We start from the raw sequence: 22,656 nt of genomic DNA on the forward strand, positions 1-22,656 counted from the left end.
AACAATTTGTAGTATTCATACAAATATACAAATACACAATATACAATGTAATTCTTTCATATATTTTGTTACATTTATCCCTGTTTTTACTTTTTACCCAACTGCAAGTGGCATTAATTTCATCTTCCAATTATTCACTAAGTATAAATGGTTGATTTTTGTGTATCAATTTTAGATCTTGAGACTGCTAAAATTCTAATTTTTTGTATATATACATAATCCTTAGGATTTTCTACATATACAATCATGTCATCTGCAAATAAAGGCAATTTCCTTTTTCTTTCTGACAGTCTTTGTGAATTTCTTCCCTCCCCCTAGTACAATATTAACAGCAATCATGAGAATGAACATTGTTGACTTGTTCCTATCATAGAAAAAGTATTGTTTTTCACCATTAAATTTAACAGTAGTTTGAGGAAATTCCTATTGCTGGTTTGCTGAGAATTTTTATCATGAATGGTGGTTGTACCAGATGTTTTTCTGCATTTATTGAGAGGATTATCTAGTTATGGTAATCTTTTTTATGTTAATATATGAATTATATTTCTTGACTTTTGAATGGTACATTTCTTGCATTCCTGTTATAAATCCCACTTGGTCATGATGTATTAACCATTTTATATATGAATTCAATTTGTCATTTTTAAAAATGACCTATGTCTATGTTCATCAGGGATATTGGCTTGTAGAAGTTTGTTTGTTTTTCCTTCCAGTGTCTTAGCTTCTGGTAACAGTGTAATCCTAAATAAATTTAGAAGTGTTTTCTCTGTTTTCTGAAGAGCTTGAGAAAGATTGGTATTTTTTCCTGGAGTATTTGAAAGAATTTAGAGCTCTAGCTAGCCATTTAGGCCTGGAGGTTTCTTTTTTGGAAAGATTTAAGTTACAAATCCAATTTCTTTAATTGATAAAGAGCTATCAGACTGTTTTCTCTTATGCTAGTTTTGGTCATTTGGTATTGATATAAAGTTCATAATATTCCCTTGTTGGTCTGGTAATGTATATAGCATCTGTATTAATGTCTCTCTTCTTACATACATCTTGGCAATGTGTGTCCTGTCATTTTTCTTGATCAGACTAGAGACTTATCTATTTTACTAAATCTTTTTTAAAAACCAGCATTGGTTCCATTACTTTTCTCTATTGTTTGCCCTTTTTTCTTCATTGATTTCTGCTCTTATTATTTCCTTCTACTTACTTTGGGTTTTTCTTTTTCTAGCTTCTTTTTGTAAAAGCTTAGATCACTGATTTAAACTAAACCTTTTTTGGGCGCCTGGGTGGCTCAGCTGGTTAAGCGACTGACTGCCTTCGGCTCAGGTCATGATCCTGGAGTCCCGGGATCGAGTCCCGCATCGGGCTCCCTGCTCGGCAGGGAGTCTGCTTCTCCCTCTGACCCTCTTCCCTCTTGTGCTCTCTGTCTCTCATTCTCTCTCTCTCAAATAAAATAAATAAAATCTTTAAACCTTTTTTGCTACAAGCATTTAAATCATTAATTTCCCTCTAAGTTTTCGTGGTGCATTTAAAAAATTTTGGTATGTTATGAAAAAAAAATTTGGTATGTTATGGTTTCTATTTAGTTGAAAACATTTTAATTTCCTTATGATTTCTTCTGTGCCCCATGGTTTATTCAGAAATGTGATAGTTTCCAAGTATTTTGGGGTTTTCTGGATTTTTTATTGCCACTTATTTCTAATTTAAATCTAGTGTTTGGAAAATACACTTTAAGGTTTCAAGCTTTTGAAATTTTTTGAGACCACCATGTAGTCTATTTTAAGAATATGTATCCTACAGCTATTGGGTATAGCCTTTTATAAATGTCAGCTCAAGTTGAATCGTAGTGTTCAAAACTTGAATTCCTTATTTTTTCCTTTGGATATTCTATCCGTTACTGAGAGAGCAATGTTCATTTCTCCCTTTAGTTCTGTCAGCTTTTCCTTCATATATTTTTGAACTCTGTTAATAGTTACATACACATTTATGATTGACACATACAGTATCCCTCTTTATATCTGGTAATCCCCCTGGTCTTGAAGTCTACTTTGTCTGAATGTCAGCAGGATTTTTTATGCTTCCTATTTGCTTGGTGTATCCGTTCTAACCCTCTTGCTTGCCACCTTTATATTTAAAGTACCTCTCTCGTAGGTAGCATATAGTTGGATTTTTTAAAAAGACTATTTTTTACAGCAGTTTTAGGGTCACAGCAAAATTGAGCAGGCAGTAAAGATAGCCCCTGCACCCGCACATACAGCCTCACCTACTATCAATATCCCACTCCAGAGTGGTACACTTGTTACATTAACATACCATCATTACACAAAGCCCATAGTTACATTAGGGTTCACTCTTTGTTATACATTCTATGGATTTTGACAAATGTATAATGCTATGTATCCACCATTTTAGTATCATACGGAGTAGTTCACTGCCCTAAATATGCTCTGTGTTCCTGCTATTCAATCCTCCCTCCTCTCTAACCCCTGGCAACAACGACTGGATTTTTTAACTATCACTATTGTTTTACCCTTTCCAGAATATTAGATAGTTGGAAAGATTGGCTTCTTTAACTTAGTAATAAGCATTTAAAGTTCCTTCTTTTCTTTCCATGGCTTGGTAACTCACTCCTTTTTAGCACTTAATCATATTCCATTGTCTGGATGTATCACTGTTTATCCATTCACCTGAAGAGCATTTTGGATGCTTCCAACTTTTGGCAATTAAGAATAAAACTATAAACATCCATATGTTGAGTTTTGTGTGGACACAATTTTTCAGTTCATTTGGGTAGTTTTTTGTTTTTGTTTTTTAGGTTTAGTTTTGTAAGAAACTGCCACCCTGTCTTCCAAAGTGGTTGTACTGTTTTGCATTCTCACCAGCAATAATGAGTTCCTGTTGTTCCCCATCCTTGTCAGCATTTGAGGTCATCAGTGTTTGGATTTTCACCAAATATTCTCAGTGTTTTAATTTGCAGTTCCCTAAGGTAGAATGTTGAACATCTTTTCATATGCTTATTTGCCATCTGTAGGTCTTCTTTCATGAGGTATCTATTCAGATCTGCTGCCCATTTTTAAATCAGGTTGTTTACTTGTTGAGTTTTAAAAGTTCTTTGTGCATTGGAGCGCCTGGGTGGCTCAGTCGGTTAAGCCGCTGCCTTCGGCTCAGGTCATGATCCTGGGGTCCTGGGATCGAGCCCTGCATCGGGCTCCCTGCTTAGCGGGAAGCCTGCTTCTCCCTCTCCCTGCCTCTCTGCCTACTTGTTCTCTCTCTCTCTCTCTGTCAAATGAATAAAATCTTTAAAAAAATTGTACATTATATATAATCCTTTATCAGATATAGTTTTGCAAATATTTTCTCCAAGTCTGTGGCTTCTCATTGTCTTGACAGTGTCTTCCACAGAGCAGAAGTTTTTAACATGATGAAGTCCAAATTCTCTATTTCACGGATCATGCCTTTGGTGTTGTATCTCAGAGGTGATGGCCAAACCCAAGGTCAACTAGATTTATGTATAACTCCTAAATGCTATCTTCTAGGAGTCTTATAATTTCATGTTTTACACTTAGGTCTGTGATCCATTTTGAGTTAATTTTTGTGAAGGATAGAAGGTCTGTGTCTAGATTTTTTTTTTTTTTAACATGTGGCTATATGGTTGTTCCAGCACATGCTGAAAAGACTATCTTTGCTTCACTGTATTACCTTTGCTCCTTTGTCAAAGATCTGTTGACTATGTTTGTGTGGCATGAATCTTACTTTTTAGCTAGCCTGCCTTTTAAGCTGAAAATTTTAGTCCATTTCCTTCCAAATTTTTTATATGTAAGGGTTTAAGCCAGCCACTTCACTGTTTTGTTTTTGTTTTAAGATTTTGTTTGAGACAGAGAGAATGAGAGCGAGCGAGCACATGAGAGGGGGGAGGGTCAGAGGGAGAAGCAGGCTCCCTGCCGAGCAGGGAGCCCGATGCGGGACTCGATCCAGGGACTCCAGGATCATGACCTGAGCCGAAAGCAGTCACTTAACCAACTGAGCCACCCAGGCGCCCCACTTCACTGTTTTCTAATTGTCCCATTTGCTTTTTTCTTCCTATATTCTTCCTTTCCTGCTGTTCTATGGGTTCAATGTGTCAAACTCCTTATTGTTTTTAAGACATACTTTATCTTTTCCCCCATTTTTCAGATTGGACAGATCTGTAGATGTATGTTCAAGTTCATTAATCCTTAAGTATCCAATAGCTCATCCAATGAGTTTTTCATTTTAGTTCTTGAGTTTACTTTTTTCTTTACAATTTTCATTGCTCTGATGAGATTCTCTACTTTTTCAGTCTTTATCACTTTTTTTTTTTTTAAAGATTTTATTTGACAGAGAGAGGGAACACAAGCAGGAGGAGTGGGAGAGGGAGAAGCAGGCTTCCTGCCAAGCAAGGAGCCCGATGTGGGGTTCGATCCCAGGACCCCAGGACTGTGACCTGAGCCAAAGGCAGATGCTTAATGACTGAGCCACCCAGGCGCCCCTTCCTTTATGTACATAAACAGCTTTACAGTTCTATTAAGTAAGTTGTGTTAATTACCAAATGCTGGGTCATTTGGGAGTCTATTTCTAATAACTTTTTTCTTGGACGTGGGGCACACTTTCCTGCTTTGCACAGCAAGTAATTTTATATTCTAGAATAGATATTGTGGATAATACCCTTGAAGGAGTCTGGATTATGTCATCTTCCTTTAAATGGTATTGTTTTATTCTCCGTTTGAACTTAGTCCAATATGGTCTATGGCTGGTTAGCCTGTTTTTGTGAAGTTTTATTGTAACATAGCCACTGCCCATTTTTTTTTTTTTTTTTGAGAGAGAGAGTGGACAAGCATGGGGAGGGGCAGAGGGAGAAAGAGAATCTCTTTAGCAGGCTCCACGCCCAGTGTGGAGCCAACCCAGGGCTTGATCTCACAACCCTGAGATCATGACCTTAGCCAAAGTCAAGAGTCAGACACTTAACCGACGGAGCCACCCAGGTGCCCCTCTATGGCTACTTCTGCACTATAACAGCAGAACTGCATAGTTGTGACATAGACCATATGGCTCACATACCTAAATTCTATGCTATCTAGCCCTTTAAGAAAGTTTGCCAACCCCTGCCCTAGGATTCACACCTGACTCCTAAGGTTTCGGTGAGGTTTCTCCACGGAGGCTGGTCTTGGAACTCCAAGGATTCCATAGCACTAACTTATGGTATAATCGTTCAGTGCTAAGTCTTACAAATCCTTTTCCTGTACATACACATCTTAAGTCCTCAGGTGGTCTTTTTTTTTTAAGATTTTATTTATTTATTTGACAGAGAAAGACACAGCGAGAGAGGGAACCAAACGGGGAGTGGGAGAAGCAGACTCCCCGCCGAGCAGGGAGCCCGATGCGGGACTCGATCCCGGGACTCCAGGATCATGACCTGAGCCGAAGGCAGTCGCTTAACCAACTGAGCCACCCAGGCACCCTCCTCAGGTGGTCTTGATGAGACCCTATCAAATGGGAGACCCCATTTCTGCCTTTCCCCACAGCTCCCTTGCCTCTTGAAATTTCATCTACCTTCAGGATTCCAACCTCTTCAACTCAGCAGGGCTGCCACTCTGCTTGGGCCCAACCTCCCCAAGATAACGCTGGAAGGTGTTCCCAGGCAGGATGCTCAATTGTGGAGTTTAACATTCTGTGTTTCCCTTGAGGATCATAGTCCTGTGCTGTTTTTCACATATATTTTGTCCAGGTTTAAAGTTTTTGGTGACAGTAAATCTGGCACTACTTTGAAAGCTGCTTTTGCAAAACCAAAGATCCTAGAAAACAGATTATGATGATTCTCCTCATTGCCTTTTTTTTTTTAATATTTTGAAAGAGAAAAAACGGGTCGGGGGGGGGGGGGGGGAAGGGCAGAGGGAAAAGCAGACTTCCCATGAAGCAGGGAGCCCTATGTGGGACTTGATCCCAGGACTCTGGGATCATGACCTGAGCTGAAGGCAGACTCCTAACCAATTGAGCCACCCAGGTAGCCTACTCATTGCCTTTTATTGACATTCATTGAATAATCATTTTCAGGCTAACTATGTACAATTCCCTTAACCATGCCTCATGTACAAATAGATAACATGTTGGTGATATACAACCAGGGCAGTTCCTGTCTTCAAGGAGTTGTCTAGTAAACCAAACATCTTCGTTTTTGAAATACATCTTTAGCAAGACATATGGAACTAAGGGTAATTAAAAGCAAAAGGCTAGACTTCCTCCACTCCCCGACCATATAATCCTTATTAGGGGTAGTATTATGGGAGAAATTGGGTAGACTTCATAGAAATCTAAATATTGTCAAATGGCAAAGGTCACCTTTTCTGGACTTTTACTACTTAAAAACTACCATGCATTTAAATTGATTTTTAAGATCAGTAATTTCAGAAATAAGTCAACTGAGTTTGATTTTATGAATTTTTCTAGAGCTATGACTTTTTGGTCCAAAAACTACGCTATAATCTGGGATCATAGTGTTATAGAGACTTCACTTGTGCTTTCTTATGGCTGGACTCCCTCTAGTGAAGTTGCTTTGTATTTAGCTACCCTTAAGTCCTAAGAGAAGGTCATTCAGTGACAGCATCCAGTTGCGAAGCTTAGAACACTGCAGCCTAGGGGCGCCTGGGTGGCTCAGATGGTTAAGCGTCTGCCTTCGGCTCAGGTCATGATCCCAGGGTCCTGGGATCGAGTCCCGCATCGGGCTCTCTGCTCCTTGGGAGCCTGCTTCTCCCTCTGCCTCTCTCTCTGTCTCTCATGAATAAATAAATAAAAATCTTTTAAAAAAAAAGAACACTGCAGCCTACTTACTGACCAGACATCAGACAAGAGACATTTAAGGGAGGAAACCTCTAACATTTTAATCTGAGCTTTTCATATAGTTTCATAGGGAGCATCTAATTCAGAAGAAAAAAGAGGTGGCTTTGCCACCTCTAATTTATGTTGCCTAAAGGCTGTCAGTCTGTCTCTTTAATTGTAAACATCTAACCAGGGGCCGGAGCCTGACCCTCAGAGTCCAAGATGTGTAGGCTCATGAGATTTGAGGCAGGACAAATGTTTTATTTGCTTATTTCCCTCAACAGTACAGATCAGGGGTTGGCAAACATTTTCTATAAAGGGCCAGATAGTAATTTCAGGCCACATGGTCTCTGTCAAAACCACTCATCTCTGCCATGGTAGCATGAAAGTAGCCATAGCCCACACACATACAAATAGCATAGCTGTGTTCTAATAAATTTATGGGGCACCTAGGTGGCTCAGTCGTTAAGCATCAGCCTTCGGCTCAGGTCATGGTCCCAGGGCCCTGGGATCGAGTCCCACATCGGGCTCCTTGCTCAGTGAGGAGTCTGCTTCTCCCTCTCCCCCTGCTTGTGTTCCCTCCGTCTCTGTCAAATAAATAAAACCTTTAATTTACAAAAACAGGCAGCTAGAATTTGACCCAAAAGCTAGAGTTTGCTGAATCCTGGTGTACATAAATAAATCTAAGCAGCAAAAGTTAAACTGTTTTTAGTTTCATAAAAAACAGATTTTTCCTATTTTGTAAATTGCCAGTTTTACTGAGTGGTTTTCTTTCTATTGATAAGATAAAGCTGTTGTTACAAGTGACCAAAGTGGTAAAGAGGACTGCTACTACAGGCTACCTGATCAAAATGAAACTTTTCTTTTCACAGATATAAACACTACAGGTGAAGACTGGTAAAAAGAAACATTGATTTCTGAAGTGCCTGGAAAGGAAAAGCACTGGTCAGTATCACGTGGACAAGCTCAGTGTTTTCCAAAGATGCTGTTGAAGTAGTCTTTGCTACTGCTTTTCTTCACTCAAAGCTCTTCATAACATGGGCTGCATGAAATCAAAGCAAACTTTCCCATTTCCTACCACATTTGAGAGTGAGAAGCGGCATGCAAGTGAAGAAAGCTTTATGTCTGAAGAGAGATTTCTACCTAGGATGCCTTCTCCAGTTAATGTCGAAGAGGAAGTGAAGGAACCACCAGGGCCCGAAATGGTAGTCTTCGAATTTGCACACCGCCTATCCCAGGAAATCTTGAGTGATGCCTTGCAGCAGTGGGCAGGCAATAACATCAAGTACTATGACATCCCATACATTGAGAGCGAGGGGCCTTGATGTCATAGGATGATGATGGTAACTTTCTTGGGATGATGATGGTAACTTTCTTGAATTGTGGATAAAGTTGGTGCTAGTTTAAACACATGAAATAATAGCAAAAACTGGTGTGAATAAATACAAATAACTCCATCTGGATGTAAAAAAAATGTCTATGATAAGAGTATAGGAATATCTAAAATATGTTAAGCACTTTTATGTTGATAGCAATTTCTATCTGCTTGGTCTCGGATTTGAGTCATTTAAAGGGCTAAACATAGGTCCTGCACCACAGTAATCAGCTGTATGTCACACCACTTTCTTCCTGAGGCACTAATAGTATCACCAAAGAAATCAAATAGTTATTTTAAAAGGAGTGTCTTTAAAATAACCATTGTTAATTTACACACACAAGTTATGAAAAGGATTTTTCAGATGCCTTGGCAAGGAAATGGCACTTAAGCCCCAATAATTAATAGTGGGTCGTTTGTCAAAACCATTTGTGTCAAGGATCCCTACTTAACACAAATGATCAAGCAGCAGAAAGCATCCCTTGTAGAAGTAGTCCATCTTGAAACCTGTCCTTAACTACCACCTTGAACCTCAGGGCCCTAACTAACCACAGCTGTTATTGGATGACTCAAGACTTTGCACATAAGGCATCTGAACAGGATACAATTTACAGAAGTCATGACATTAATGTTTATGGCACTGAATTAAGCAGCCCAGTGATAAAACAAGAATTTTTACAAACAAGAATTTTTACAAACAGCAATCCAGTAAATTTTAAAATAACAGAAGCCCTAGTCAAGGTAGAAAGCAGAACCTGTTTGCAGTGCTGCATGTATATGAAATTTTACTGTCTCAGATGTAGAGGGTTGGTATAATGGGCACTCATTCCCATTTTTATTATTGACTAGTGGGGCAGTCCCTCTTCAGATTACTGTGGGACCAGTCTATGCATGAGGCTATCCAGTTGCATTACAAAACAGAAGATCAAACACTCCTCCAAAGAGAGTACTTGTGTATTTTTTTTTTTATGGTAACAATGCACATAAGGCATTTACAGCCGTATTTTCTTAAATTTGGCTACCTTTTTGGGGAAGTTTTTTTTTCCCCCCCCAAGAATTAAGTACTGTTTAAAATCAATGGTAACAGAGAATTTGGGAGTGGAAGAAGATACTGAGAAAACATAACCTGTAGAAAAATTGGGACTCAGTCTCTAGAATGGTCTTTTCGTCCAGATTTGCTACACATAGTTGGAAAGGGAATTATTTAAGTCTGTGTGCATTAAATTCTATTATTAAGATTCAACAGACCCTTGTCACTGACAAAGGAAGGCAGAAAGACTTGTGACCTCTTTAATGAGATAAATATATATTTGGCCTTGTAAGCAGGCAGAAATGCTACCTCTAATTTTAACGACTATACTTTGAAACCCGCAAATAGAGTGAATTCTCCCAATTGCATGGACAAAGAGAATACTTTGAAGTGAGTCATGTGCCATCTTTCAGTTGCCCTTGGACACCTGAACTTTCATTTCACCTAGTTCCAAGATTTGAACTGTCCTGTTGTACTTGCAATCTAGAAACTTACAAAGTAGAAAAACCACCACCCCTGTTTATATAAGGATCTGAAGTTCTAAGGCTAAGGAACAAAAGTCTTCTGAAAATGCAAAATATCTTTCGAGCTCATGAAGAAAAATTTAGGTTTTTGAGTATACTAATGACTCAGCCAAAAGCCTAGACGTTGCCATTTTTCATTCATTTTGTATCTCACATCAGGCCACTTTTGCTGCAAAGTCATTTACTATTTAAAAGATATATTATGGTGAGAACACAAAAGCCATAGCCACACTCAATTTTTCAGCATACACAGGGATGTAGACTGTTGAGTTTTCTTATAAATATTTAACCTCAGGTTCTGTGCCTGGGCCCCTATTTCCCAGGGCTGGAGCAGGGATGCCTGCCAGATCCATATCTCACTAGAAGTCTCACCTCTGTTGCCACTCTGACAGTATGGTTTTGTCACCAAGCATCAACCCCTCGCTCCTGAATCATTTTAACAGAGTATAAGATCTTACAACAGAATTATCGTGGAAATATACGCTGTATTATGTCAAACCAAATCAGTGAGTTAGTCAATAATCCAAGTTGGAGGCAGGCAGGAAAAAGCGGATAAACAAATTTGTACTGCATGTGCTAATCATTAAGATATAGTTTGGCCTTGATGACAAAACAGATGAGAACATCTTTGATAGGATAACTTCTTTCATACCTTCATATCTAAATATTGGATTTACTTCATTTTGAATTTTCACAAACAGTAAAAGAATAGAAGATCTATTTGAGAAGGAAGGAACATATAAAACAAGACAAAGAATTATTAGCTACCGGAAAGGGAAACATATGTTCCAACTTACACATCATAAACACAGATGAAATAATAGTGGCCAACTTACACATCATAAACACAGATGAAATAATAGTGGCCAAATTATAAGGGAAAGGAAACCGGGGAAAAAAGGGCCCAAGAAACAGCACTCACGTCAGGCTCCATCAGAGGACACACTGCAAAAACAAGTCTCCAGTGTTCTCGACTAAGGGAAGGGGCACAGTAGCAAGTTCCTTTCTTTACCACACGGACATGTGCCCAACCCCTGAATCTTCTCCCTTGAGAACATCCAGGATAGAGGCAGATGAGCCGCCACCCATGTGACAAGGAACCTCAGATGGCAACTGTAAATGCAGCGGATTATCAGAGAGGTGTGCCAGTCCCTCACTGAACCCCCAACCGTGCCTCACTGCTCCCTTCACCAGGTAAAGGTGTCTTGTGTGCTCTTACCTTTCAGTTGCAAAGCCTCTGATCCCAGAGTTCTCAATTTTCAGTTGCCTTATCTGTTCTTTGCAAACGACCTGTGGTCATTAGCACTTAAAGCACAATTTAAGGGGATAAAAATGATCTTAGTTTCAAAGGAATAATTTGTGTCAAACTGCCTTATTAGTATTAAAAACAGACACATTGAATGAAGGAGACAGCATGACACTCATATCCTACTTAATATCACTGGCATTTTATGAGAAGAGGGAACTATACTTTTTGTATTATATAGTTTTAGAAATCAAAGACACGTGATAAATAATGTCAAGGAATAGTAAGTTAAAAACAAAGTTCCAGTAAATATATTGTTTACTTGATCATAACGCCCTCATCCTGTATTTGTGTGGCCAAACACCATATCTTCCTTGGAGCAGTGGGCACAAGCTCAGATGTACTCCCTATATCTTACTTTGCAAAACTCAAGTTTTATTAATTCTCTTCCCTGTAAGACTTAGCTATGAAATGGTATTTTTCCAAATATTTTTGTGAAAACATTTTTCCTAACCATACAATAAAAGTCTAGTTGCTATTAACCAGTTACAAGTTCTGATTAAAGCAAATGCCTTTCAATATTGTGTACTGTCAATTTTTTTGATATAAAGAACTTAATATTTTTTCTGCATTTCTAATGAATTTCTTGGATCATTCAGGTCCAATTTGAGAGCTTTAAGAAAATAAATGTAAACATGTCCATTATCATGCCATCTGTATTCTAAATCTATTCTTGACTTTTTGGGGGGAAAAATGCTTCATGTTAAATATTTAGAAAATTTAAAGCGACTCCCAGATTTCAATTTCCTCATCTATAAGAAGGGTGCAGGATATGATCTTTGACGTCTTTTTCAGTTCTGCCACTTTGTTCTTAAAAACCAGAAATTCTCTTAGTTTCTGAATGGTCTGGGATTTGAAGGGAAAACTATAATAAGTCATAAAATAAATGATAAACTGACCTTTAAAGATTATTCTTACCTTGACTTTAATGTCCCAAGTCTGGAACACCCTGCAGTTTCTTGTGTACCTTAAGAAAAACTTATTTTGTCAACAGTTTTTGAACATATTTCTATTTTGAACAAAAATCCCTTTTTATTTTCCTCCTGAATTATTCTGTGTAACAGCAGATAACTTATCACACACAAGTTTAATGTAAATTGCAGAAAGCAATGTGTCTCTATTTTAGAGACTGGAGTTTCCTAATTCCTCATTCTTTCAGATTAACAAATCCTACAAAATAACCATCACTTTCACCATAGGAAGGGATCCTGGTTAACTTTAGAGAAGACCAAAGCTGAATTAATAATACTAGAGAGACAACCTCATAAAAACCTTTTCGCTTTGCCTGAGATTTCTAATATTATAAAAGGAACACTTCTGGGGCGCCTGGGTGGCTCAGTTGGTTAAGCGACTGCCTTCGGCTCAGGTCGTGATCCCAGGGTCCTGGGATCGAGTCCCACATGGGGCTCCCGGCTCAGCAGGGAGCCTGCTTCTCCCTCTGACCCTCTCCTCTCTCATGCTGTTTCTCTCTCGCTCGCTCTCTAATAAAAAAAAAAAAAAAAACTTAAAAAAAAAAAAAAAAAAAAAGGAACACTTCTATAGTAACTTATAATTACTTTAAAACAGCTTTATATATGCAGGAAATTCTCTGAAGCATTAACACAATAGCCAAAAAAATTTCAGGGTTATTTTTTAAATAATCTATACATAAGTTTATTTAATCAACATAAAAACTACTACCCAAAGCCAAAACATAAGGCTCTCATTTCAATTAGATATTTAAGACCTTCAAATTTTCCCATTTCTATAAAACGGGTTGGCAAACATTTTCCGAAAAGGATCAGAGAGTAAGTATTTTAGGCTTTGCAGTCTCTGTTGCAACTACTCAAAGCAGCCATAGACAATATGTAAACAGCTGAGTACAGTGATGTTCCAATAAAGCTTTATTTATGAACACTGATATTTGAATTTCATGTAATTTTCACACGTCATGACATATTAGTCTTTGATTTTTTTTTTCCCCCCTCAGCCATTTAAAAATGCAGAAACCATTCTTAGCTTGTGGAAAACTGAACAACAGGCAGCAGGCCGGATCTGGCCCATGTACTTTGGTTTGCCGACACGTGCTCCAAAATAATCCCTTAAAAATCTAGTCACCTTAAAATTTCAAATCGTTACTTCCCAGAGATTTAAAGTAATCATTCAAATCTTCATCAGTAACTTCTTTTAAATCAGCCGGTTTCCACTTTGGACTCTGGTCTTTATCTATTAAAACTGTCAAGTGAAGACATAAGAAATGTTAGTACATTTCTTTCAGGTATTACGAGATTTTAATTACTGAATTGACAGAAACTACCTTACACAAGGCATATTTTCTATAGCCCATTTTTTTCTGCAAAGTTAAAAATTTTTGCATGTGTTCCATTTTTAAGTTAAAGCCCTATAGGATTTGGATGGATAGTAATGTACTGATGATGATCCATGGGGTTATTTCCCAACCTGCTAAGTCTAATGCCCGTAGCTTGAATACAGCCTACTAATGTGGCTTAAGCCTTAGCCTTCTTCAAACAAAATCGTAAATGAAATCTTCCTGTTATAAAACAGCTAAAACCAGAGTTGGTGTGGTTTAAAGGGAAGGCAGAGAAGGGTGGAGGGCCCAGATCTGCCTTCTAAACTCCTCCACATTGAATTGAAAGGAAAATTACTTGAAGTAGAGGGAAGGGGGGATGACTTTATGCATAATTAAATGTGGATACTGCTGTTCTGCTGAATCCTCTAGTTCACACAGCTCTGAATTAAAATAGCAGACCACCTTTGCGTTATCCTAAGAAACTACTTCTCTTATTTCGGTGTAGTCATCATTTAGTGTGGCCACATAGCATCCCCATCGGATCATAAGTATGAGGCAACTGGCAAACCTCTCCTTTAAAAAGGGAAGGGGACGGGCGCCTGGGTGGCTCAGTCGATGAGCGTCTGCCTTCAGCTCAGGTCATGATCCCAGGGTCCTGGGATTGAGCCCCGCATCAGCCTCCCTGCTCCGCTGGAAGCCTGCCTCTCCCTCTCCCACTCCCCCTGCTTGTGTTCCCTCTCTCACTGTGTCTCTGTCAAATAAATAAATAAAATCTTTAAAAAATAAAAAAATAAAAAGGGAAGGGGCTGTCAGTTTCCTGGTTGTCACAGTATACTACCGTTATATAAACGTTACTGTTTGGGAAAACTTGGTGAAAGGTACACAGGATCTTTCTATATTTCTTACAACTGTATGTTAATCTACAATTATCTCAAATTTTAAAAAAAGAGAAGGGGGCTATACTTGTTATGGTAGAGAATTTTAACCATGCTTAAAATGTGCATAATTCTTGTGGATACTGGAGGGTTTTTTTTTTTTAAGATTTATTTATTTGAGAGAGTGAGCAAACGAGGGGAAGGAGGGGCCAAGGGAGAGGAAGAGAGAATCTCAAGCAGACTCCCGTTGAGGGTGGAGCCTGATGCAGGGCTCGATCTCACGACCCTTGAGATCTGACCTGACCCAAACCAAGAGTTGAATACTTTAACTGCCTGCACCACTCAGGTGCCCCACACTGGAGGTTTTTAAGGCTGGGCCGCCTAAGCTACAGGATTCTGGCTAGTACCAGATCAGTGGTAACACTGATATTATGATCCCTGCCAATTTGACAGTTTTACATTCCCCGAACAGCATAAATAAAAACAATTCTGGAACATTCTTTCTTCAAGAATCTCTTCCCTTTTAAGCCCTCTGGCCAATGCTGTCATGTTATCTACCTCCTTGACAGTCTGCTGAAGGGCAAAAGGAAAGAATATTAATAAAATCTATATGTTCTTTTCACACAGACATAATTTTTTACTTAGCACAGATATAACAAGTTCCTGCCATGTAGACAGCTCAGGTTTTTTCAAGTCTCATGAGGCACCCACTCAAATTCCTTTTGGTAACTCTCTAGTTCTGCTGAAATCTATATTTATTTTCTTCTATAACCAGGAAGTAGCTTATTCTAGCTGTTAAGAGTAAGAATTTTTGACAACCATTCCCCTAATTTGCTAGTTTATTTTATCTAATTTGCTAACATATTTTATAATTAGCAAACTGTAGCAAACATTTGGTTATTTTGCAAGAACACCAAACAGTTTTACCCAGAATAGATGCTGCTTGCAAAATAGTGAGGTTATGCTAAAAGATGAGGCAGTATACTTTCTCTTCATTAAAAAGTAGCTTGATAAGCTCCTGTGTTAGGAATCATAACTTTGATGCTGCTTGGTCCCAACTGTTTCTGTTAAATAATTGACAGTATATATGAAAACAATATCTTTGTTTTTTAAGTTTAAGAGGGCTGCTACAACATAAAATGATGCATTGAAACCCAAGTAGCACACAGGTCCTCCTAATATCAGAGGTCTAGGCTCTGATCCACATGCAGCAAGAATTTGCAGGGAATTAGTGTGAAAAGTGCATATTTTACTTGTTGTTATAAAACATACAGCCATCTCCTCTGACTCAATTCCCTGGGTTGTCTAAAAGGATTTGAACCCCTGCTTATTTCTGATATTATATCATGCCGTAAGTTAAGAGCATTCTACAACAGTGACCAGTCCTTATCAAAGCTTACAGCTCAGAGAATATAATCTTTTATTCAGATAAAGTATATACAGAATCTCTACATTAAAGCGAACAATAAAAACATTAAAACATTAGATATGCAAAACACATGCAAAGGGGAAAACTCATTTTATGCAACATAAATAATGGCTATTATTTATGAGGATATGGGCTTTACACGTAAACTGTTTTGCAAATTTGCTAAGAACAAAAAATAAACTATTTTACCTTTTCTAACTATGCTGACTTTGGAGATGATAAACAAAAACAAATTAATAAGAACATTAGCAGATGTTACTAATTATGTCCTATGTTTTTTCTCAATGTCAATGTTTAACCGCTTGGGTACAGGGAAAGAGGTTACGGTAGGGTTCAACGCTGCTGGGAACGGCCAGGCCAGTACTAGAGAGAGGAGGGGTAGGGGACTTGAGGGCTTCTTGCAAGGGAATAAATGCACTTTTCCCAGGCTCCAGCAGCAGAATGAGTTTTCGAGCCCAGCTATACTTAGCAGAGGCAGTCCATGGGATTGGAGAAGCAGGATTACCTCTTACATATAAATTAGGGAGCAGTGACACAGGTTAGGTGCATTTTTCAAACCATATTGGTTTCAAAGACTGATATTCCCTTATGTGCCAGTTGGTAATATAAAAAAGCAATAACTTTGCAAACTTTACCAAAGTGGAATTTTCACTAATAAAACAACTATCCTCTTTGATTAACAGTATATGCTTACAAATCCTATTTCCATAATAGCCAGGAAGAAAACAATCATCACTTACCTGCCCTAACACCTTCATAAAAGTCATGGCCTCCCTGAAAGAAAATTGAGATTAAATGGTGGATTTCCAGGCATCTTTATGCCCAGTGATGATCTGTCTCCTCTACTCCCACAGCCACAGCCTGAAATAAACAGAGACTGGACCACTTTTATGACCCACTCTCTTGATCACCACCTCGATTCTCATCTGCTCAAGTACATTCACTGTTCTGCCACTGATCCTACAATTTTTTCACCACTTACTTTATTGTGGTCACTTTCCCTTGAAAATGCCCTCATCTCCCTCGAGGCTTTTTCTCCCCTTCAGTCCGTCCTGGCAAAATCCCAGCACCAGCTGCCCCTACCATTTGCCTCTGCCTGCTTTCGAGGGGCTAAATCTTGCTGCAGAAAAATCTGTGATTGGTTTCATTTAAAATTCATGACCACACATCTCAAACGGGCATGGAAAACTGCCCAACGATCCATGTTTTCTTCTCCACTTCCCAAGATAATGATTTTAACCGTCTTCTGCCTTCTCAACCTCTACCCCTTGCAAATTTTACTCTCACCGTATTCTCAGCTAATGACTTAACCTTCTATTTCATTACAAAAAGAGAAGCTCTGAGCCATGAACATTCTCTTCTTCCCACCCCTAAAATACCTGCAGCCCAACTACACCCATCTGTACCATGCTTTCCCTTCCTGACTACAGAGGAAGGGACCATCCGTCTTTCAAAGGCCTGTTCTCCCCCACATTCCCACTCACATCTCCTCTTCTCAAGGACTGTGCTTGAGAAGGTTATCTATCTCTGTTTTTTCCCCTGGCATCATCAATGTAGGCAGCATAACTCAATGACTGACTGCAGTTCAAATGTCTGGGCTCAGATGAATGGATAAAGAAGATGTGGTATATATATACGATGGAATACTACTCAACCATCAAAAAAAAAAAATCTTCCCATTTGCAACAACATGGATGGAACTAGAGGGTATTATGCTAAGCAAAATCAGTCAGAGAAAAGACAATTATCATATGATCTCACTGATATGTGGAATTTAAGAAACAAAAGAGAGGATCACAGGGGAAGGGAGGGAAAAATAAAACAAGATGAAACCAAAGAGGGAGACAAACCTAAAGAGACTCTTAATCACAGGAAACATACTGAGGGTTGCTGGAGGGGAGGTGGGTGGAGGGATGGAGTAACTGGGTGACAGACACTAAGGCGGGCACATGATGTAATGAGCACTGTGTGTTATACGCAACTGATGAATCACAGACATGTACCTCTGAAACTAATAATACATTATATGTTAATTTAAAAAAACCCAACAAATGTCTGGGCTCACCCACTGCCTCTACTACACAGTAACAACGTGACCCTGGCCTAGTAACTTCCCTAATGCCAAGTTTCCTTATATGAAATGGCAGTATCAATACATCCACTGGAGGATTATCTCACTGCACATCCCAGCACAGTGTCTGACACATAGTAAGTGTTCAGTAAATGTTAACTACTATTGGTATCAACATCATCTTTTTTCTCTACTGGGTCATTCCCTAACATGTTCTAGTATCTTCCACCTTATAAAATAACACGGAATCTCACTTGATTCCACAGTCCCAGCTTCTACCTATTTGTTTCAAGAAGAAAAAGTTGTGTACATATAGCCTCCACTTGTCCATATCCCATTTACTCATTTACTCTCCAACTTGCCACACTCTAACTTCTGCCCCAACACTCCTCTGAAATGGCTTGCCAAAATCGCCTGTAATTTCAGTGTTGCCATATGCTAAAGATGTCTTTATCCTACCCTACTAGACACTTTGGCACAATACTCCCTCCTCCTTGAAACACTCCTTTCTTCCTTTCACGACCCCACACTCTCCTGGTTTTCCCACTTCTGTCCTTTTTCTCTTCCACTGATCTTTCTCCTCTAACCCACTCAAAATGCTGGATTTCTTGGGGCTCAGATCCAGCTCTCTCATTTTCCCTCTATACGATCTTATCCATTCTGTTATAAGATCATGTCACTCCTCTACTCAAAAATATCCAGTGGCTTCCCGTTTGACTCAGAACAAAAGCCAAAGTTTTACGAAGACCTTCCAGGTCTCTGCACAGCCCTTCTCTACCCTGTTAACTCTGACCTCATCTCTCTCACTCACCGACCCCCCTTCTCTGCCCACTCCATCCACAGCTTTCTGCAGCTCCAAGGACAGGCAGGCACACTCCTGCCTCAGAGCTTTGTACCGGCCTCTGCCTGGATGCTCCTCCCCAGAGCCTTGCACAGCTCATTCCCTCACTTCCTTCAGGTTTTCACTCAAACAACATCTTCTCAGTCAGGTCTTCTCTGGTAAATCCTATCTATAAGTTCAACCACATCCCCCCACCCCACCCCTTTATGCCATATCCTCCTGCCCACTTTACTTTTGCTCCTTAGTACTTATAATCATATGCTGTATATTTTACAATTTTACCTGTTTACAATCTATCCCCCCCACTAGAAGGTAAGTTCCACGAGGGCAGGGATTTTGTCTATTTTGTTTACCTATGCATTCTTGGTGTCTCTAACAGTGCCTAGCATGTGGTAAGTAAATTTATTAAGTAAATAAATCTCCAAAGGTTTTTTTAAAAAGATTTTATTTATTTATTCATAGAGAGAGAGAAAGAGCGAGCATGGACGTGAGAAGGGGGGGCAGAGGGGGAGAGAGAGAGAATCTCAAGCAGACCACTGAGCACAGAGCCCAAGTAGGGGACTCAGGGCTGGATCTCATGACCCATGATGACCTGAGCTGAAATCAAGAGGCGGATGCTTAACCGAATAAGCCACCTAGGTGCCCCTCCAAAGTTTCTTTTTTTAAAAAGTGGTCCTAATGTCTTTCAGACTTAAATCTCTAATCCACACCTCCAAGCTCCCACTCCTAAATGCACTCTTTCCTTCCCTCGCATTCATCATCAAGGCCTATCAGTTCTATCTCCTACACTGATCCTCGAAACCATTCACTTCTCTCTAGGGCCACCACCCTTGTCTAAGCCCCACTACTTTGCAGCTGGATTACTGCAATAAGCTCATATCTGGTCTCTACATTCACTCTTGAACCCTTCCAACCCCATCTCGATCCAGCAGCAATAATTACCTTCTTAAAGCAAATGGAACCAAATCATCCACTGCTGTAACCCACAAGACTTCTCAACATACTCACTTCTTACGCTTTAGGTCACAGAGGAGCTGACAACTCAAAGATGTCTTCCCTTTGTCTCTCCTACTCCCTCCTGTCCCTGCATCATTCTCTTCTATCATCAATCTGTATGTTTCCTTTGGAGCACTAACCACAATTGTACTTATTTTACTTATTTTGTTTACTTGTTCTTCATAGTCTCAGTAGACTATAAATTCCATGAAAACAAGGACTGGTGATTCTTTCCACAACGTAACACCTAGCACGGTGCCTGGCAACATAGCTAACATATTTGCTGAAGGAAGGAAGGAACGGATCAACCCAGGCAGTGCAATAAATGTACAGCAGAAAACACAGACCGTGAGGTATACTGGGTAGTGGTCAAGAGTACAGGCCTTGGAGTGAGCCCACCTGGTTTCACACCCCATGTGTCTGCCACTTAATAGCTATACCCCTGGGGCGCCTGGGTGGCTCAGTTGGTTGAGCGACTGCCTTCGGCTCGGGTCATGATCCTGGAGTCCCAGGATCAAGTCCCGCATCGGGCTCTCTGCTCGGCAGGGAGTCTGCTTCTCCCTCTCACATTCCCCCTGCTTCTGTTCCTTCTCTCACTGTCTCTCTCTCTCTCTGTCAAATAAATAAAATCTTTAAGAAAAAAAAATAGCTATACCCCCTGAGGCAGGTTACTTCTCTATGCCAGTTTCCTCATCTGTAAAGTGGAGACAAGAATAGTACCTATCATTCTAGAAATAGTGTAAAATTTAATGGAGAGGATACATATAAAATGCCTGTCACAGTACTTCTCTTAACAATAGCCCTCAGCTGCTACTTACATCCTACTAGGAGTGACTTTAAGATTCAAGTGACTAATAGAGTTTTATTTATAGTGAGATGAACTACTTTGAATACCTTAATAACTATTTCAAGACATGAAAGTCCATTAGGGAGACCTACTTTCTAGTTATTAAACAAAATATTTCCTTTATGCCATAAATTAAGGGTCCTCTACATATAACACAAAAGCAATGATTCTGCTTTCGGAGTTTCTCACCTAGAAGAAATCTCTAAGACTCCGAAATGTTTCATAAAATTAATATTCTATGTGATTAGTCTATCTTAAGTGTATTTACAATGGTATTTTCAATGCTAAACTACTAATTAACATATGTAACAAACTAATAAACACCCATTCATACAGTTTATATATACATATATTCCTCGTTTTACCAATGAGGGAATTCAGATTTACAGAGTTTATGCTTCTTGCCTCAAGGTCAGAGACCGTGCCTGAAAAATGGTTAATTTCTATTTTGAATTCCACCCAAGATTAGAAGCTTTCTTACACTTACACACAAATATAGTTGCTGTTTCGTAAGGGCTTAAGAACAATGCGAGAGCAATAGTTCCATATACCTTAAGCTAATTGGCCTGTTGTGTGTCCACAGAGTATATTTACAAGTAGTCTTAAGGTTTTTGTTTATAGTTTTCTGTATTTTACATGCTCTACAATGAACATCTATTACTTTCATAAATAGAAAATAATTTTTAAAATTCTTACCATACAAGCTTGACTCAGCCGATATTCCATAGTTAATACTTCTTGCAAGGTCTTTGAAGACCCCTCTATGAGTTGCCTTAGTGTGATCTTTAGGGATGTTGGAGACATTTTACTAATTACCTATGAGAGAAAAAAAAATTTTTTTTTACTAGCTTTAGCCCAAGAGTTCCTTAATTGTCTGTAACAAACTAGCTGAGTTTTGATATAAATCTTAATTAAAATTTGCTCCTTAAACAGTACTTTCACATGACAGTTTCATAAAAGTGAGATTACGCTGTAGCCTCATCCTGTCAAAGCACCAATGGTTTTCTAATCTCTTTTAATAACAAAACAGATCATTCCACCAGTGGAATAAATGCTGTACCCATAAATTAATAAAAGAAATCTATACTTCACAGCTGCCTGACATAAATTATGATCCCAACTAGGCAAGCAAACAGTGATTATGCTTAAGTAAAATTAATACACATCTTACAAACAGCTAAGATTTCAGAGAACATTTTAGCTTATAATATAAAGAAGGTAGAGTAGAAATATAGCTCTTTCCTTCCCATTTTGTGACTACAGAGAAGTGTTTGAACTGAACTGTAGACTTTATAAATAAATCTACTTACCTTAAAAGTAAGGAGAGAAAACAATTCACGATACCATGAGGTGGTGTTCTATAGTATTTAAACATTTAATAAAGTAAGAATACCAGGCCTGACTCCTTGGCCACAGTGCCATGCGCCCCTTCCTTTTGAATTTAAAGATGCTATTACTAGTGTTCTGACACACGTGTTTGACTGTGACCAATAGCTGCTGCAAGAGCTCCCATTATATGCTATGTAAATCTGATGCTTGCCCTCTTCTTTATCATTGCTATATACAGTTTTCAGGCCTGTTGTTGAGTGATTGCCTCAAAGGTAGAAATTTTACTTTCTGAGTTCAAAGAATTCCCCACACCAAGATTCCAGGTTCCTTGTAGCATCCTCAAGTGTGGCATGCAGAGTCAGAGAACAGACTGAATGGACAGGGCATTATCTTACCTAGCAGCTGCTAAACCTTAAATAGATGACAACTGTACAGGAAAAGTTCAAGGAAGATCAGTTTCCTACCTACAGTCACAAAGCCGAAGAAAAGGTGAGAAAGAGAGAAAAGCAATTAAGGCATGCATCTGATTCATCTCCGTAGGAACTCACCCTTCTGCCCTGAGTACTGTATGCACATGATCTCATTTAATGCCCCTGGAGCAATCCCACTTCATGGTCTCGCCTTTCTGGTTACAGACCATGAGGATGATGGCCCCTGTACCGCAGTCTGCATACTGTGCTAGGAGGCCCACTCCTCTCCACAGGCAATAGACAAGGGGTCCATTTTGCTGACAAAACCACTAGTTTTCTCTAGCAAGAGCAGTGCCCACATGATCACAGGTCAACAGCTGGAAGAACTTCATTCACAATGCTGAAAGGTGTACTTAAAGGACTGACATAGCCACCTTCTATCTTCTCTAGTCTACAAAGTCAATGAAGCTATGATTCCCTTTCCAAAAGGCTGTAGTATATAACCCACAATCAT

At 39.2% G+C, this 22,656-nt stretch overlaps 2 protein-coding genes across 3 annotated transcripts in view; one reads left to right on the top strand and one right to left on the bottom strand.

The window, feature by feature from the left end:
• Positions 1 to 7,573: 7,573 nt before the first annotated feature.
• On the top strand, positions 7,574 to 8,144 carry C3H2orf88 (chromosome 3 C2orf88 homolog). Its single transcript, XM_021703221.2, has one exon. The coding sequence runs from the start codon at positions 7,857 to 7,859 to the stop codon at positions 8,142 to 8,144; it is 288 nt and encodes a 95-aa protein (XP_021558896.1). The 5' UTR covers positions 7,574 to 7,856.
• A 4,872-nt stretch (positions 8,145 to 13,016) lies between these two features.
• Positions 13,017 to 22,656, bottom strand: part of HIBCH (3-hydroxyisobutyryl-CoA hydrolase) — a 102,103-nt gene continuing 92,463 nt past the window's right edge. Inside the window, exons 12-14 of one of the 2 annotated variants that reach the window (XM_021703343.1) lie at positions 21,100 to 21,219; positions 16,389 to 16,422; positions 13,017 to 13,268 (exon numbers count right to left, since the gene is read on the bottom strand). In XM_021703343.1, coding sequence (XP_021559018.1) covers positions 13,153 to 13,268; positions 16,389 to 16,422; positions 21,100 to 21,219 — 270 coding nt within the window. In that variant the 3' untranslated portion in view covers positions 13,017 to 13,152. The remainder of the gene's footprint in view (positions 13,269 to 16,388; positions 16,423 to 21,099; positions 21,220 to 22,656) is intronic. The other variant, XM_021703344.2, reaches the window with a different exon arrangement.

The sequence above is a fragment of the Neomonachus schauinslandi genome, chromosome 3 (genome assembly GCF_002201575.2).
Source record: "Neomonachus schauinslandi chromosome 3, ASM220157v2, whole genome shotgun sequence".
NCBI classification, from domain to species: Eukaryota; Metazoa; Chordata; class Mammalia; order Carnivora; family Phocidae; genus Neomonachus; species Neomonachus schauinslandi.

Coding starts and splice junctions, on each gene's coding strand:
- C3H2orf88 (XM_021703221.2), top strand. CDS start 7,857: ATGGGCTGCATGAAATCAAAGCAAACTTTCCCATTTCCTACCACATTT.